At 38.8% G+C, this 16,965-nt stretch overlaps 1 protein-coding gene across 1 annotated transcript in view; it reads right to left on the bottom strand.

The window, feature by feature from the left end:
• Positions 1-679: 679 nt before the first annotated feature.
• The window catches only part of LOC130123429 (kinesin-1 heavy chain), a 34,564-nt gene continuing 18,278 nt past the window's right edge, over positions 680-16,965 (bottom strand). Inside the window, exons 13-26 of the mRNA XM_056292587.1 lie at positions 16,778-16,846; positions 15,971-16,177; positions 15,408-15,551; positions 14,421-14,609; positions 13,728-13,845; positions 13,335-13,390; positions 12,622-12,731; positions 12,067-12,168; positions 11,552-11,612; positions 11,197-11,268; positions 10,667-10,771; positions 6,076-6,292; positions 4,602-4,737; positions 680-3,253 (exon numbers count right to left, since the gene is read on the bottom strand). Coding sequence (XP_056148562.1) covers positions 3,250-3,253; positions 4,602-4,737; positions 6,076-6,292; positions 10,667-10,771; positions 11,197-11,268; positions 11,552-11,612; positions 12,067-12,168; positions 12,622-12,731; positions 13,335-13,390; positions 13,728-13,845; positions 14,421-14,609; positions 15,408-15,551; positions 15,971-16,177; positions 16,778-16,846 — 1,590 coding nt within the window. The 3' untranslated portion in view covers positions 680-3,249. The remainder of the gene's footprint in view (positions 3,254-4,601; positions 4,738-6,075; positions 6,293-10,666; positions 10,772-11,196; positions 11,269-11,551; positions 11,613-12,066; positions 12,169-12,621; positions 12,732-13,334; positions 13,391-13,727; positions 13,846-14,420; positions 14,610-15,407; positions 15,552-15,970; positions 16,178-16,777; positions 16,847-16,965) is intronic.

Raw genomic sequence — 16,965 nt, 5'->3', positions numbered from 1 at the left:
TACCTATGTGTCTGAATAAAGATTTGATTTGTATGTCTCTTGTATTCTTAATCGCACCAACAACGTCAAGTTCCTTGTACATGTAACGCATGACTGTAATGTAATACTTGCCATACATGATCTGTGTTGAGATGGTCAACACAGTGAATTTTGTCCCAATTTGAAGGAGGGAAAAAAAGGATACCGGAACCCAAGGATTCATTATCTATTTTATCAGTCAAACTTAAGCTATATAGCACATTTCGTACATTAAAAGTGCATGGGTCAAAAAGATATAACTAGTAATAGATACTGCGTTAATAGTCAAGTAAAAGCATTAAGGTCATCCCAGATCTGTATCAAAGTTTGGCTAAATAAGAGCCACCGACACCAAGATCTAGATCAGTACAAAAATAGATCTTGGACCACGGTAGGAAAGTGTAGAGGGACAGTTTCACTTTGCTTCACCAGCAGCTGCACAAACGTAAATAAAGTGGAACCACAACTGCAGCTGGCAAACAACATGGCAGCCTCATATGATTCATATGCAGGCGCGTATTTTTTTTATTAATAAGTTAATGCAGTTTCAGTGATTAAAAATGCAGATCAGCTATTCTGACGTCCCTAACAGCGTCAGTGCTTGCTTGTGTTCAGTTTTCCATACAGATATAAGGTGTGTTAACCAAACAAACAAGACAGGTGAGCGTTTCCCATAATTATTTAATCACACATACATTTACATCATGCAGTCAATCCAAAACGGTGATCTCGTTAACTTTCCCCGTCTCCCTCTCATCAGAGCCCTGCTACCGTGCCCCAGTTCTCTAGGAATGATCCAGTACCTTTATCCACCAATGCAATCCTCAAAACTGTCTTTAAGAAATTGAGCAACTATTACACAGTAATAAAAAGTGGATACACTTTTTTTCCTTTAGAATTAATGCAAACAATTTCAATTTTGGTTAACACCATAAACAAACGTTTTAATAATTTTTTCCATTTTCATATCTGGTATTGGTGGGAGGTAAAGATAAAGATACGTTTTGAGGACCATGCTGCCAAGTCTTAATACATCTAAATTTTTACAGATAGAATAAGCCTTTCCTGATAGACACCAAAACATTGTCCCGTCATAGATATAGGGGAGCTACTCCTCCTGCGTTAAGCTTTTAAAAATGCCAGTGCTATATCAAAATCACTGTTAACTATTACAAATTGTCATTATTCCATTCCTGGGCATTTGAAAATTCTTTCCAACATTTAAAATAGCCACTTACTATATGGAGTGTTTTCAATGTGAAGAAGGATCCTTAAGTGCTTGTGATTGCACAGTTCCTCTTCAAAGACAACAAATTTAGTTTGACACTTAACTGTGGCAGGACTATCACTACAAAGACTCACCCCGGTCACACCTAAATGTTAACTGATGTATTCTCTATACTCATATTGCACTTGCACAAGATGTTAGTGTTTTCATGCTGGGGTTACAGTCACAGCGAGCTCTATGCAAATGCTTAAGGTTCACAGGACTAACAAAAGGTGTGGTGAGAGAACGAGGGGCAAAATGATTTAAAGCAGGGAAAACATTTTAAAACAATGCACAAAGACAACCATAAAACAAATTCCTAAGCCCCTGACTAGCTTTAGTTAAATAATCCCCCTCCTTGACATGATAGACGATTGTTCCTGATTCATCGCTCTTGCACCTTGATCTGGACCCTGCTCTTCTGATTGGCTGATCAGTGGCAAGGGTCCTGTCAATCAAATGCAGCCCACCTATTATTACACGTGCATACCAATCTACACATCAGTCATGGAACAATGAAAAAGATACAGTACATAAATCCAGCAAAATATATCGCTTTTGCAATTTACGGTCAATGGGGCACATACAGTTTTAGGTCCTAAGTCTAATAACAAACAAGCGGGGCAGTTTTGAGTTAAAGGACTCTTTTGAAGAGAGGCACCCTTGATAGAAAAAGCGTTACATGGCAGGGAAAGCTACGAGGACCCAATGAATCGAGAGACAACTCCTAAACAGTTAAGTTTACAATAAAAAAAAAAAGAAAAAGAAAATCGCTCCCACCGTCCACTGAATGTTCACGCAAATAGGGCAGATTTGGGATGAGTGACACCGACCTAGCTGGGACAGGACAATCATTGTGTTCTATCTCAGTCTCTATGCCTGTGGTCTATGTGCTCCAATGTACAGAGAGATATAAATAGCATCCAGTAACATGGCATTATAAACCACCGAGAGAAGTAAAAACAGTACATTTAGCTACTTGGATAGGCTAAAGGCATAAGTTTTTTTCTTTTCTTTTTTTTTTTTAAACCGGATCATTCTCTTCCTTCCCCGCTTCGTCTCTACGTCATTCTTTACAATAAATCCTTCTTGTGAAGTCACCAATAACAAGTATAGGTCTGTTTGTTTTTTTTTTTGTGTTTTTTTTTTAATTTAGCGATACAAACAATTGGCCTCCACAGGTACTTAGTTAAATACATCTACACTGTTGCACATCTTGGCATTTCCCCCCCCCAGACTCTTCAGGAAGCGTGTGCAGTTGTGCCAATTTTACATTTGTACAACAAGACTGGACAGAACAGTAGTGCTCAATGCCATCTAGTCAATTTAAAACCATATGTTTCTTTTTTCCTTAAAGAAGCATGTAAAATCTATTCAGAGATATTGTGGTTAACAACCTGTAATAATAATGAAATGTACAGAGGTTAGCCTAGGCCTAGCTAGTCTTGTGGTAGGTTTTTTTTTTTCTTCCTTTCTTTTTTATTTTCAGATCTTGCTACCATTACATTCAGCTTGGCACAGTGCAGAAGAACTACTCGCACAATGACGGATGACGACAAACTGTGCAAATAACGAAAACCGAAGCTACACATTCCAGTCACACGTGGTTTCGCTTGCCAACGCTGCACTCAAGACTGCGGTTAGTTCGGTGGATAAGAATAATATCTCGTGTTTTGTAAATTAAAGGTTGTAAATTTGATTTTTTTTTACCATTGTAAATTAAATGTTGCCATGTTTTTGTTTTTGTTTTTTTATATCCAGAGAGAGAAAAAGAAGAGGAGACACGGGGGGACGGGGGTGTGGAGCTGTACAGGCCAGGAATATTTATATATATATTTATATTTCAGAGCTCCTTCGTGACCTCTAAGCTGCGGCAAGGAGCCATTTGCAGTAATGGAATGACGGGTTGTCAGGGTTGATATCGGCTTCTTCTGTGGTGGGTTCTTTTGTCCCTCTGCTCTTCTTCAGCTGCAGAGACAATAGGAGGGAGGGAGATTAAAAAGATCGAGAGATATAGAGAAAGAGGGAGAGCTTTGTTAAGTGGATGTTATGTTATACTTTTGACAGATAGGACTACTAACATCCATCGTGACATTGGTATGTTTTATCAAGTTGTGTCAAACAAAAATAAGATATAAGAAATATAACTACACCTCATACTTGAGCAGCAGATAAGATGAAACTGAAGCAATTCATCGCATTGTCTCATGTTTGAAAGTAGAAGATACAAATTTACAACATAACCCTAGCATAATGTCGCTTGCTACCAATCTCAACTGTGTTTTGAGGTAATCAAGTTTAACACTATATTATATATAAAATAATAGTTTAATACCACACACACACACACACAATTTTATAACCTTCATCTTAAATATATTTCTTCAATATATGAGAATGACATACTAAGTGGTAAGTTGTCAACCAGGTAATTTGTTTATCTACTGTACAATGCTTTAAAAAGAACCATGATGTTTTAATTTCATTCCAACACCTTGTAAGAGCAGTATTCAATATCTCAAATAGTGTATATCTCATTTTGAAATAAATTGTGTCTTGACTATAATTAAAATTCTCAGTGTGCACATCTCACCTGTCTACAGTTCTCCTGTCAGTTTGTCTGTCTAGTCAAGCCAGGTCAGGTACAGAGAAGAGCTGACACCCTAAGTCACTAAGATGTGTGACTTTTTTTTCTTTTTCTTTTTTTTTTACATGGTGATGCTGGTCACGTGGCTTGGGTCCTGGGCTGTTCCGGTGGCGTCTGGACACTGCTTGGCATCCTGCTCACCATAATCTCCATAAATTTTATAATTCCATTATAATTCTGTTTATCCTCTTTCAATGTTGTATTCTGTAAATTGTGTAAACACAACATCCATTGCATGCTGTCCATCTTGGGAGAGAGAGCCCTCCTCTGTTACTCTCCCTGAGGTTTCTTCTTATTTTTTCTCCCTATTGAAGGGTTGTTTTTTTTATTGTTTTTTTTTTTAGGGAGTTGCTCCTTATCTGATGCGAGGGTCTAAGGACAGGATGTTGTGTTGCTGTAAAGCTCCTTGAGGCAAATTTGTAATTTGAGATATTGGGCTATACAAATAAAATTAACTTGACACCCTGGTTCCCCTCACCGCTAGCAATACTAGAGGGCTCACTACCACCGGTACAGAGGTTAGATGGGTTAATTCAAAATTCATTAACTCAACTGCAGGTTAATATGGAAGCAGTTATAAACAGCCCTGGGCCAGATCATTGAATAAACGTCTGCGGTTTGTTTCAGCCTACTGATCTGTTTGGTTGGACAAGGAAATCATCTACTTACTTCTTGTCCTGTTTGGTGTTGCCTCCTCCCCTGATGGACACTGTCTGGCTGTTCTGGTAGAAGCCTCCTCCGCTGCGGTTAATGTTAGGGTGGGTGGGAGACGCCACTGGCTGCTGCCCGGGCCGGATGGGCTTGGCTGGTGAAAGGAAGAGGAAGGAATACATTGGATTTAAGAAGGCGTTTAAGAAGACCAACATCCCAACTTAGATCATGATGATTCTGGATGAGCTCAAAGTTACACGCAACTCTGTCATGAACCAAGAGAGGCTCTGGATTTCAGAACCAGCTAGTAGGCTCCTCTGGGATTCAATGCAAAATGATGTTTCACATCACATTGATGAGTTTTGCATTCCACTTCATCTAAATTGTATATTTCAGTTTTTCTTGTCAATAATTCCAAGGTGAATTAACTAACTGGGAAAAAAAATCAGATGGGGTAAAAATGGTTTCAGTCATTCAGCTCAAGTAGAATTTTGCTATTATTCAAAAACAAGCTTGACTTGTTTGTAGGCGAAGTGAAATGGGCCTTCTCAGGTTTCATGACACCTTGTGTGTATTGTTTTTCCAAAGGAACAGCTGGCACCTCTTTACAAGATCATAGTACATCATTAGGAATGCATATGTGTGGCCACTGAGCATGTTTACATGGAAAACAATGATCCGATTACTAGTGGGAGTAATCTGTTTAAGGCAATGTTTCAACTAAAGGGCTTTCATGATTTAAATATATACACCTGATTTCTTTAAAACCCAGATATAAACTGCTTCTTTGAATAATTAGTCTATAGTATATTGGCTCTTCCAGTTAACTTCCAATGAACTTGTATTTGAATTATTGATGCGCCATGGCAACGGTGACTGTATTTGAATACAATGCTGTATGGTCAATTTGTGATGGTACATAAACCTAACTAGTTAATAGTGGTTTCATGTTTCAAGACTCCCAAAAAACATGGCATTTCCGTATTTGCATTGTTCAAACAACATCCACTTAATTGTTTCTGTTGACCTTTCCCATACACAATTTCAAAAGCTGCTTATAAGCTAACAATGCCATTTACATACATTAATACATCAAAAGAAGAGTCTAGGTGCCATAATTAGGTTATAATTACCCTGATAACGGTAAATCAGTTAAAGCCGTTTACATGACTTTATCTAAAGTTGGAATGATGCCTTAATCAGTTTATGACCAGGTTGTTTGTATGTATGTAGATGTCACTGTGTGCATCCCTCTGAAAGACTGTATTCACAGTTGTACAAATCAAAGGAAAACTATACCATCGTCTACAATTCAAATGCGGTTTAATTGTCTGGCAGTCCTATTTTATGCTTCAATTCTAAGTGTATAGTAGCAGCAGAAGTGAATTTTGAAATTTATCAGCTACTGTAGCCTGCAGACAAAACAGCAAAATATTTTCCCAACAGATGCAGATGTAGATTTGCATTTGCTGTCCCGACCCTCCTTACTAACCGATCTGGGCTGAGTGTCCCCTCCTGGCCATGTTCTTGGCCCTGACGGCCTCCTTGATGCGGTCCACTTCCTGTTGGTAGCGCTTGCGGTCACGTGCTGCATTCTCTTTGGCCTCCTTCAGAGCAGACTCCAGGGCCTTGACCCGCTCAGCCGTAGCGCGAAGACGCTTCTCCAGTTTAGGAAGCTCACAGCGCAGGTCTGCATTATCACGCACCAGCTGTTGACAAGAGATGTAGATTTCACAGTTTTGAGTACAATTTGTATGATTTATGTCAATGTTAATTAGGGATGGGTATCATTAAGATGTTAGCAGTACTACTACTCTTACCATTACAGCTTATCGATCCAGTACTTTAACAGTACTCTTATAGGTTCTTTTTGGGGTTTTTTACGAGAAACAAATTAAGAACAGAATTAACGCTGTTTTATTTTCTCATGTCTGGACAGAGCGTTACTTTTCATCATTAACCCATGTTTGTATAATTTAGCTAACTCCATGTGGGCTCTAGGCTGCTAGCAAACATAATATACCTGAGGTGGATGGGGCAACGAGAGATTAACTACGAGCTAGGCAGTCGAAAACAGTGCATTGCTACACCTGTATTCGATGCACTTTTGCTTGATGTTTTGAAAGACTGCTTGTGCTTCTGCCCTTACATGCAAAAGACTTGTTGCAACGAGCATTGTCAGCATCGACTCTAGTGAAGTATAACCAGACTTTAGTTCTCTCTGCCATTGTCACCAAGGGCAGGCTTGTGGTTCTCTCTCTCTGCAGTGTGTTTTTGTGAGAGAGAGAGAGAGAGAGAGAGAGAGCTAGCCCCGTCCCTCGGCTCGCACATACGACAGGCTCCGAGAGAGAGATCTCTCTTTTGGATTGGGAATAGCGAAAATGCATCACAGACAAATTTCTTAATCTTATTGCAAATTACAAACGGAGTTGGTGAGATAAAAGGTGCAAGATAACATTCAAGTAGCCTAAATAAATAGGAAATTTGTTTTCTGAATTTCTCCAATACTGATAGCAGAACCATTAATGTCGCAGTTTATCAATACTACAGTCTTTAATAATTTAGCACCGGTGCCTGTTTAATACCAAGTTTCGGTACCCATCCCTAATGTTAATATGGGAATTGTTAAGTTCACTACAATTAAATCTTTTGTTTCTTCTCTTTACCTTTGTGTAATTTCATGTCTATCAAATCTCTTTTCGAACAAGTTATTTCCACCCAATTTCCATTAGGGGTTTGTGTGTGTGTGTGTGTGCGTGCGTGTGTGCATGTGTATGCTCCACTCTCCCTTTCTTTTGTTGTTTCTCTTTTTCTATATCTTTATCCATCTCTTTCTCTCTCTTAACAGAAAGGGGAAGACTGAAAGAGAGAGGTTGGGAGGAGAATATTTAGAGAGAACTGGCTGGCAGATGAAAAAAGTCATGACTAGTGTAGCGAAAACAACCCAGATGAAAGACAGAACAGGGCTGCGGACTATTCAGCATCCTCTCCATGACAAAACTCACTCTAAAACATTTGGGAATGCAAGTAGAGGTGTGAGAATTTTTCAACTACTTCACCGGTCAAAAACAATGTTTTTTTAACAGTTTGGTAACTACTGTTAAGTGCTACCTCTCATTATGAGAGGTAGGTCTCATTATGGTGGTGGCTGAGGTTGAGTTCCCCCCCTTCAGTGTGAAGCGCTTCGGGTGTCTAGATAAAGCGCTATATAAATGTAATCCATTATTATTATTATTATTGGGGTTCCTAAAACTAATCATGAATAACTCACACTGACCCTTCCAGCACATCAGATGTGTCTGCAAACTATCATAAGTGGGAGTGAATTGGGTTTTTTTTTTTTTTACATATCTAGATGTTAAACAATCACATTATCATGTTTTCTATTTAAGTAAAGTAGCACTGCAGTCGAAACCATCCAAGCCTTTCGAAAGCAAGTCCAAACAAAAAGACTTTAAAGTGGCAAGTCCAACTCAAGACCAACAGGGCAAAAAATTACGAAATTTGACAAAAGTGCAAGTCCAATTAAACAACACGACTATAACTATAGTATTCTACCATCATAGTATAAGTTAAAATTTCAATACACTGACATTTTTAGGCTTTTTTTCCCCCCACCAAGGAAGGACTGCTTCAGATTCTAATTTTCCAATATTTCAGAGACATAATAACCTAATGAATGACAACAACAACAACAATAACAATAATAATAATAATCCAGGTAAGAAAATCAAAGGTTGAATCAGTTCATCTGAATACGTTTATTGTTAGGTGACAGCTTCAGACTGAAGATGTCACTTAGTTGAGTGATGAAACGTATCTGTCAATAAAAGTATCCAGATGAACTGATTCAACCTTCTTTGAACAACAGCTATTATTATCATCATCATAATAATAATCATCATCATCATTATTGTTATCATTAATAGTAGCAGTAGTATTTAGATTACACTCTATGTCCTGAGGGGTAGTTTGATATTCATTTCCAAAATAAAAAAAGTAAATTGAAGTCTTGTACTCAACCAGTCTTGAAAAATCATCATGAGTCCGCACTGTCCGAGACCAAGTCAAGTCTGGGTCATTCGTCTAAGACAACACCTTTGAAACTCCAGAGCAAGTCCATACTCAGGTACTACAACCCTAATGTAAAGGTCATGAGGGTCTGAGCAAATATTTGAGGGAAATGTGTCAAATTAAAAATGTAAAAAATCTTGACATTATTAATCCTAAATCATGAAAAGGGGGGGTAGAAAGTTCTAAATTCAGATGTGTGACATGCAGATTTACTCAGGCCACATGCAAGCCCTGTGAACACAACGTAACATTTACAATTTACAATTAAGGAGAGAGATTCAATCAAGCTTGAGCTGTCTTTATGCATCCGCAGTAATCCAGGTAAGAAAATCAAAGAAAGTTGAATCAATTCATCTGGATACAATGTGTATTGACACACACATTTCATCACTCATCTAAGTGACCTATTCAGTCTAAACTGATTGCAGGTATCCCCACCCTTATAAAAAATACAGCGGCATAATGACCGAAACCAACGATCAGTTTCATATGCAATTGCATGGGCATGTCCATTAACTAGAGTTACAATGGCCATGTGTACTATTCACAGAGGATTTGGGAATGTTTGCAATCACAGCATACCTGCAGTCAGTTTAGACTGAAGAGGTCACTTAGATGAGTGATGAAAGATATGTCAATAAACATATCGAGATGAACTGACTCAACTTTCTTTGACATGCTTTAGCTGGTTTCTCAAGTCTACTATTTCAAGGTCCTTCTGGCAACTGTAGATATCATTACCACTTTAACCAACCTACAGCAAAAGCTCCTACTGATGCTGTTGCCTCAGCAACACATAAGAACAGTCAACTATCCCTACGACTAATAAATGAGCTGAACTTTACACATTCAATTCTGTAATTGGTACTGGTGCATAGCTCAAGCGCCAAGTTGATATTTATGATTAGATACAATATTCTCCCCATCTTTCACTCTCTCATATTTTCAGTTGTTCCAATTACGCATCCGAGCCACTCTGCTTACAGACGCGTGTTGGGCTACGGTCAAGTCTGTATAAGCATATCTCAACTTGTGAGATGTCAAAAAACCCCTTTCAGTGTCCCTGAACAGTTTTAACCTGAGTTCCTGAGTTTTCTGCTGCAAGATTAAGCCAAATCCTGACGGTGATCATCACTGCAATATTACAATTCATATTTTTCAATCCACTACCTCGTTCAAATATTCCATTTACTTAGTAGTTAAGTGTTACAATGTTACAATTTCATTTAGCAGATGCTTTTATCCAAAGCGACGTACATCTGAGTGTCAATACAACACAAGCAAGGATCTAGTCAAGGGACAACAACGCAAGTTAAGTGCCAAAAAACTAGGTTCAAGTCCAATAGGACATAGGTGTTAACAGGCAGTGCACAAAGGCAATGCATAGGGTGCATAGAAGCTTTTTTTCTTCTTTTTTTTTTAATACCATCGGGTGTGGAGGTGTTCATGAAAAAGCTGGGTCTTTAGCTTCTTCTTAAAGATTTGAAAGTCTGTTTCATGTTATTAATTAATTCAATATATTAAGTTGTACGATGTTATTTAACCTGTTTATCAGTCAACACATTAATTCACTGGTAAAGTGACGAATCAGGTGAATGTTTGTATTTGCTTTGATGTAGAATTTGAGAATCCCCGAATAGGAGAATTAACCTTCATTATTGTAAGACTGATTTGAATGAATGGGGCATTTCATTGTATAAGAACGATGGGGCCCTTCAAGTGATCAAATTTTAATGTTCCTTAATTTACCTCTGAAGTCGCTAAACTGTATTTTTAGCTTGCCTCATTCACACTTTTAGTCCAACTAACAACACGCTACACTGGTGAAGGAGACAGTATCAACTAAACAAAGAGAAATGCAAAAGCCTTATGTGGAAGAGTAGAGGAACTGAGAGGATGAGAAGAGAGGGAAGGGGTGAAGGAAACACTGGTCAGTGAAGGGTCATATCCAGCTGGATATGATTGGATAAGGAATGATCTTAGTATGTTAAGGTATGTTGAACTCTTACCTGTTTGTGAACCTTGGTGAGCTGCTCAAGATTGTTCTCAAGAAAGGAGATCTTTTGTTTTTGGGCTGCACTGCCCCCTGTATCATCAGAGTCCATCTCAGCACTCTGCAGAAAACAACAGACACACACAAAGCACAGGATATATTAGACAATGAAAACAACAGGGACGAGTGACCAAAGGACATGGGATCAGAGTGTAAAACCCAGCCCTTAAGCAAACTTTATCAGCTTTGTTACCTCATCCTAGTTAAGCTGCAGAATTCAGTTTAAAATGTCAGTAATTGCAACATTTGGGTCACTATTATGGTTTCTGGTTGAACTTCTGTGTAATGCATAGATGAACCCATGCCTTCTTTATTTCATCAAATGTAACGAATGAGCAAATTATATTGTTTTGGATGGAAAATGGAGTGTCTGTTTTCATGTGTTGCTGGCCTGTGTATAAGCCAGATAAATTCCTTTTTGGGTAAGCAAAATACTTCTTTATTCTGCTAACATAAAAGAAGGCAGCAATCAATTTTGTGAATTACCTTTTTGACTCTGGTTGCCAGGTCCTGGACAAAGAGCTTCCTCAGGTTGTGCAAGGTCTGCAGCTCCTTAGCCTGCAGTGGGAGGAGCAGAGATTAAAACAAAGAAATCAACACTGGTAAGAGCCAAAACGGAGGGACAGTTTGAGTGAGAATCAGTGTTCTTTCCAATGTCATCCCACTGTAGCAGGCAATCAGCAACTGTAAGAGGTTGTATTCTATTCTAAAAGTAAACTCGGCTGGTAAAGCAATGTAAGCAATGTTTCCTGCGGAGATGAAAATGTCAGAATGGACCAGAGGTAAACCAGTATTGGTGGTCATTGATCTCATATCATTTTGGAGGTTGTGTCCAACTCACCACAGTCTCCTCTAGTCCTTTCAGATCCTGTCTGGCCTGTTCCCTTCTGTCCTGCATCACTCTAGAAAGGAGAAAATAAACAAAAACTATGTAAACTGTAGCTATTTTCAATAAAGCCTCCAGTAGTGGCAAAGCGGGATTTAAGCATCTGTACTTGATATTGATATTGTTTTACTTTGTCATTAGTTTATCATTCATAAGCCACTTGTTTATTTTATCAGCACTGTCATTTTTTTCGTTTCATCATTTGAATTGGTGCATAAAAACTGGCCGTAATGTGAACATATCGTAAATAATGAGCTTCTCATACATTCAGAACATTTATAACTTCATTTATAAAGCAATCTAATTCAATTTAAAAATGCTCTCTTAATAACGTTCTACAATACATAACACTGACATAAATAATAACATTTTTAAGAGTTCACAAGTTCCAGGCTTCTAGGATTAAGTGGCATCTAGTGCAAATGAATATATTTCCCCAATGTTTGTGAGTGTGTGCATATGTGTCATACGTGAGCTCATGCAGTTTGCGGCTCTTCTCCTGGTCTGTGGACTTAAGCTTCTCGTGCTCCACCCTCAGTCTCTCCTGTTCCAGCATTATCTTCTGGTTCAGACTGGGGATGACATCAATACCGTCACCGTGGTATGTCAGGCACAGAGTCCATCTGTCTGTGCTCGTCACTGTCCATGTGTTCCTATTACTTAATGGCCGGTCTCTATATCCAATTATTTACCCTCCATCTATTCATATATCTGACCATCTACACTTTAATTTTCCCCCCCATCCATCTAAATATCTAAAATTAATCATATACATACATTAGCCTATTATGAATTGATCCATTGCTCAACTCATCCATCCTTTCATCTTTCAACTGTTCCATCGACACACCCATCATTCAATTGTTCCATCCATCCATCCATCATTCAATTGTTCCATCCATCCATCCCCATTTCTGATATACACATATTTAGCATTTATCAGCACTAGTCCTATTGAGATGTTGGGTCTCTCTCACTGAGACAGTAGCCCCTAAGTTACAGACAGGGTAAAAATTATATCATACTCCTGCAGCTCAGTGATGAGTTTCTCCTTGCTGTCCAGCTCATCCCGCAGGCTGCTGATCTGCTTCTGATGGGCCTCACGGTGGGAGTGGATCTGCTTCTCCACAGCCTCCTATACACACACACACACACACACACACGAACAAAATTGGTCAGCACATCACAGACAAATTTTCAAACATAAGAAAACTTGGAATATCAATAAATATTTATCAAGCAAAAAAGTAAAGTTGACAGTGTGTCAAAAAATGTAAAAACAATAACTGGTAAAAACAAAACTGGTTAACTGAGGAAAACGTGGTTAAACATATCAGATAAACATAGAAAAAATCTGACAGTATAAAAACATATTGGACACAGTATGACCATATAAAATCAAGCAAACTACTCAACAAAAAGTCTAACTTCAGCATTGTTATGATATATGTCAGTGTAGTGGAATCTTTTCTTTGGTTCAGAGTTGAATATTCGGTTTTCACACTTTAAAACTTTAAAGGTGTACGTTTGCTGCTCTTCACCTTTATAGAATTTCAAATCGCTATTAATATGAACACTGACTTGGACCTACAGCTACTGACTAAAACACAGGATCCTCTTCAAGATTAAATGAAAACATGTGAAATCAAGGTGCAAAAACTCCCAAGAATATTAACATACAAGTGTATCTAATGTGTTTACAGGTGGTCCTGTGTTGTGGACTGACAGGGGGACATACCTTGACCTCATTGGCAGTCTGGATCTCATTCTCTTTTTCCATGGCGTGGACTTTCTCTGTAATATAAATAAATGTGGCTTCAGGTCAGTAGGTGGCAGTCTTGGTTCAAACTGGTTCAAAGTAGGTCTGATCAAGGACAGTCTTAGCAAGGTTCATATTCACTATAATCAATAGATAAGAAAATCAGTTAAGTGTTCTCCACTATTGAAATAAGTTGGGTAACTCAGGATACGGCAAGAACTGATGGGATATCTGACTTTAACTCCATTAGCTTGCGTGATCTGTGGTATACAGAACTGTTAACAGTTTGTTCTTTAAAATGACCTATAGTCATCTTATAGTGTTTGTGTCCATGCCATTTCTGCTGCTGCTTAAATGAGCAGTGTTTCATACCCTGAGCACTGATCTTCACCAACTCTTCGTTCAGAGAGTCCACATTCTCTTCTAGCTGTCTCTTCTTCTGCTCCACATTCTGCAGGTACTCTGTTAGGGACTTGATCTTAGCCTCATGCTGGAGACAGGAGGAAAAAATAGTGACTATTCATAAAAATGTTTTAACATAAATTTATTAACAGTCATGATAATTACACAAAACTGGACATTTGCTTGTCTAACTAAGGTGTGTGCACTGAGAAAATGTCACCTTCCTGTATTTACATATTTGAAATGACATGAACCCAAAAAAAAATCCAGATAAAAAGGTATTGAGTGTCAGTAAAGTGCTAAACTTCTGACAGAATAGCTGTGGCATGAAAACAGCCAAACGTTTTTTTTTTATTATTAATTTTTTTTCAAGGAAAACAAATTGAGGGCAATAGAACTATAATCAAACCCAGGGCATTTCCCTGTTGGTATAAGAGAGATACAAACACATTCAGTTTCCCAAACTGATTCAGAAATAAGTCGATGTGATCTTATCCAACTCATTCTTGGATGCTCGACAAAGACACAACTTTACATTCTTCTACATAGGCCTGTGTACAACCTCGCTGCTCCAAAAAAGTTTGTCAAAGACACAGTAAATACATCTTTATCTGGCATTCTAAGACCATTTAAACATTTTGTACTAGTGCTGTTAAAACCCACCTGAGAGATCCGTAGCTGGCAGGCGGCCAGCTCCTTTTCGTTCTCATCCATCTTCTTATTGCTCTCCGACTGGGTGCTCTCCAGCTGCTTGCAGCGCTTCACCATGGTCTTTACCTCTGACTTCATCTTGCTGATGTACAGACGGGCTACTGTGAACTCCTCATCTATCAGACCACTGCCCTCGTGTTGCTGCAAGTGGAAGACGTATAAAGATAAGGGAGAATATGCAGAAATGGAATGAAAACACAAAAAACAGGTGATGAGGTAGAATAAAATTGAGGAAGTGGAAGAAAATGGAGGGAGGAGGATTACTGGACACAGAAGAACATTTCTCTGTTGTAAATTCTTTACTACAGGCTCATTGTGGTGGGCAGTTTCCCTGGCAAAATAGTTTATTAGAGCAACAGTGTTGGTATAAACTATACACTGTCTCTACCAGTATTTTGTCATTTTAAAATGAACATACATATTATTGCCCCAGATATTTGGTGGATAGATATGCACCTTATCTTAACTTATCAATCTATTAATCTGAATTTGATGCGTGCTGAATGCAGCTGGGCAATATGACAGGCAACCTGGAAATACATTTCTAAAGATGAAGATAGATATCTAAGAAAGCTTACATAAGAAAATATATAAGCTTTTGAAACTGCCAAAGATCGTATGAGAAATTAAAGTGGGTCTGCAAATGTGAACAAAATGATTGCTCACAATGTTCATCTGGGCTCAACTAATTTTTTTTTTTTTGGGTTGGGGGGGCAGTTTCCAAACATGCTCACACCTTGAAAACCAAAGCTATTTCCATACTCTTCCCGACTCTCTTAGGGACAATGCAACCATCTCTTGATATTTTATCTTATCAATCCATCAACCTTTCGGTACACAACTGATGTATCATCTCTTTAACAACTTCCACCCGTAGCTTACTGGTCACACTGATAGTGAGGCATTAGCACTGTGACAGCATAGCAGCCGGATGGGTACCTTGATGTCGTTGCTCCCCACGGCAATGCCAATCTCAGCCAGGTCTTTCAGCAGCGATGACATCATCTCAGTCACCCTCTTCTTCTGGTGATTGGACATCTCCTTGAGCTTCTGAAGTTCTGAGTCCAGGGATGACAAGATTGACTGGACACAGAGATAAAATAGAAAGAGAGAGAGCGGGGTTACACTTCTAAATCTATTTCACCTCTAGGGACAGTTCTTTCAAAAAAGATAATTTGGTAACTCATTGATGAAAGAGACATTATTTCAGTTATCAGTCCTTCAGTCACACTCCAGACATGCAATGGCAGATGTCATAAATTTATTGCTGATCTGGTTAAGCCCTTTGTTGTAGCTCAGACTGGCTGATAATAAAGTTTAGATTAGGGTCAAACAATTCACAATGTGATGGTAAATTTTTAATTTTCTCTTGAGCTTATGTATTATTCCATGCTATTAAAAAGCCACAAAAATCAAAGTCTTCCCATAGTTTGACTGTGAAAACCATGGAATACCCCAAGTGACAGACTAAGCGGGTTTCTATACGTAAGCATCCATCTCACTGATTTCTGGCTCAGCTCCTCGCTGATGGCCTCAAACTCCTTGGTCTTGTCCTCCACCTCCTGACTTTTCTGGTCATAGTTCACTGCTAGTTCCTCCAGGGCCTGCAACACCTCTTTCACCTCCTCCTTGGAAGCCTCATTCTCCGCCTGCAGACGATTCAGTTCTGCCTGCAGATTCTCGTGATCACGACGGGAAGAGGCTAGAAGCTAGCGAGGGAGGAGAGCAGTATAACAATGATTGATATGATTTTATATGAACACACTGGAGCATAAGCGTTATGAATACATTTTAGAAATACATTAGACACTGTGCCAGTCAAAGCCATTGTGCCCATAGGGAAATTCAACTTTTACTTTCCTTCTTCCAAGGATATCAGGGTAGAGGTTAAGTTACAGAAAAATACCAATCAAAACAGGCTTCACTGCCTTACTCAAGAACACATTAATAGAGTGGCTGCCTGCTGACAAAGATCTTAAACAACACCTGTCTGTTGGAAGGATAGTTTCCCAAACCACTACTCCTCCCTAAAGTCTGAACAGAAACCCCTGTAGACCTGGCACACCTGCTACAGTACTGAAGTACAGTCAAAAAACAAATTGGACCCTTTACCAAACTCTAGTTTGGTAAAGGGTCCAATTGGTATAGGGTCCAATTTATATTTGACTGTACTTCAGTACAGTCAAATATAAATGACTGTACTGTACTGTACTGTATTTGGCGCCGATATCATTAGAGCTTCCATACAACCTTAATTCTCTACAATTTCTCAACCATAAAAAGACACTAATGCCCCTTCAAACACTCACCTCTTCCTGGTCCAACATCTGCTGCTTCAGCTTCTCGGCCAGCTGGCTCTGCTGGTTGATCTCATCATCCTGGGCAGTGGACAGAAACTCAGATACATTAGCATTCACACAGAGCACTACAGGGCATACTGAATCTAAGAACACAGTGGATCATCGTAGGTTGTGCCAGTGAACCATGAGTTTCGACC

This window comes from Lampris incognitus, chromosome 14, assembly GCF_029633865.1.
Source record: "Lampris incognitus isolate fLamInc1 chromosome 14, fLamInc1.hap2, whole genome shotgun sequence".
Taxonomy (NCBI): domain Eukaryota; kingdom Metazoa; phylum Chordata; class Actinopteri; order Lampriformes; family Lampridae; genus Lampris; species Lampris incognitus.
The sequence above is the reverse complement of the archived record's forward strand: the minus strand, read 5'-3'. Positions and strand labels throughout refer to the sequence as shown.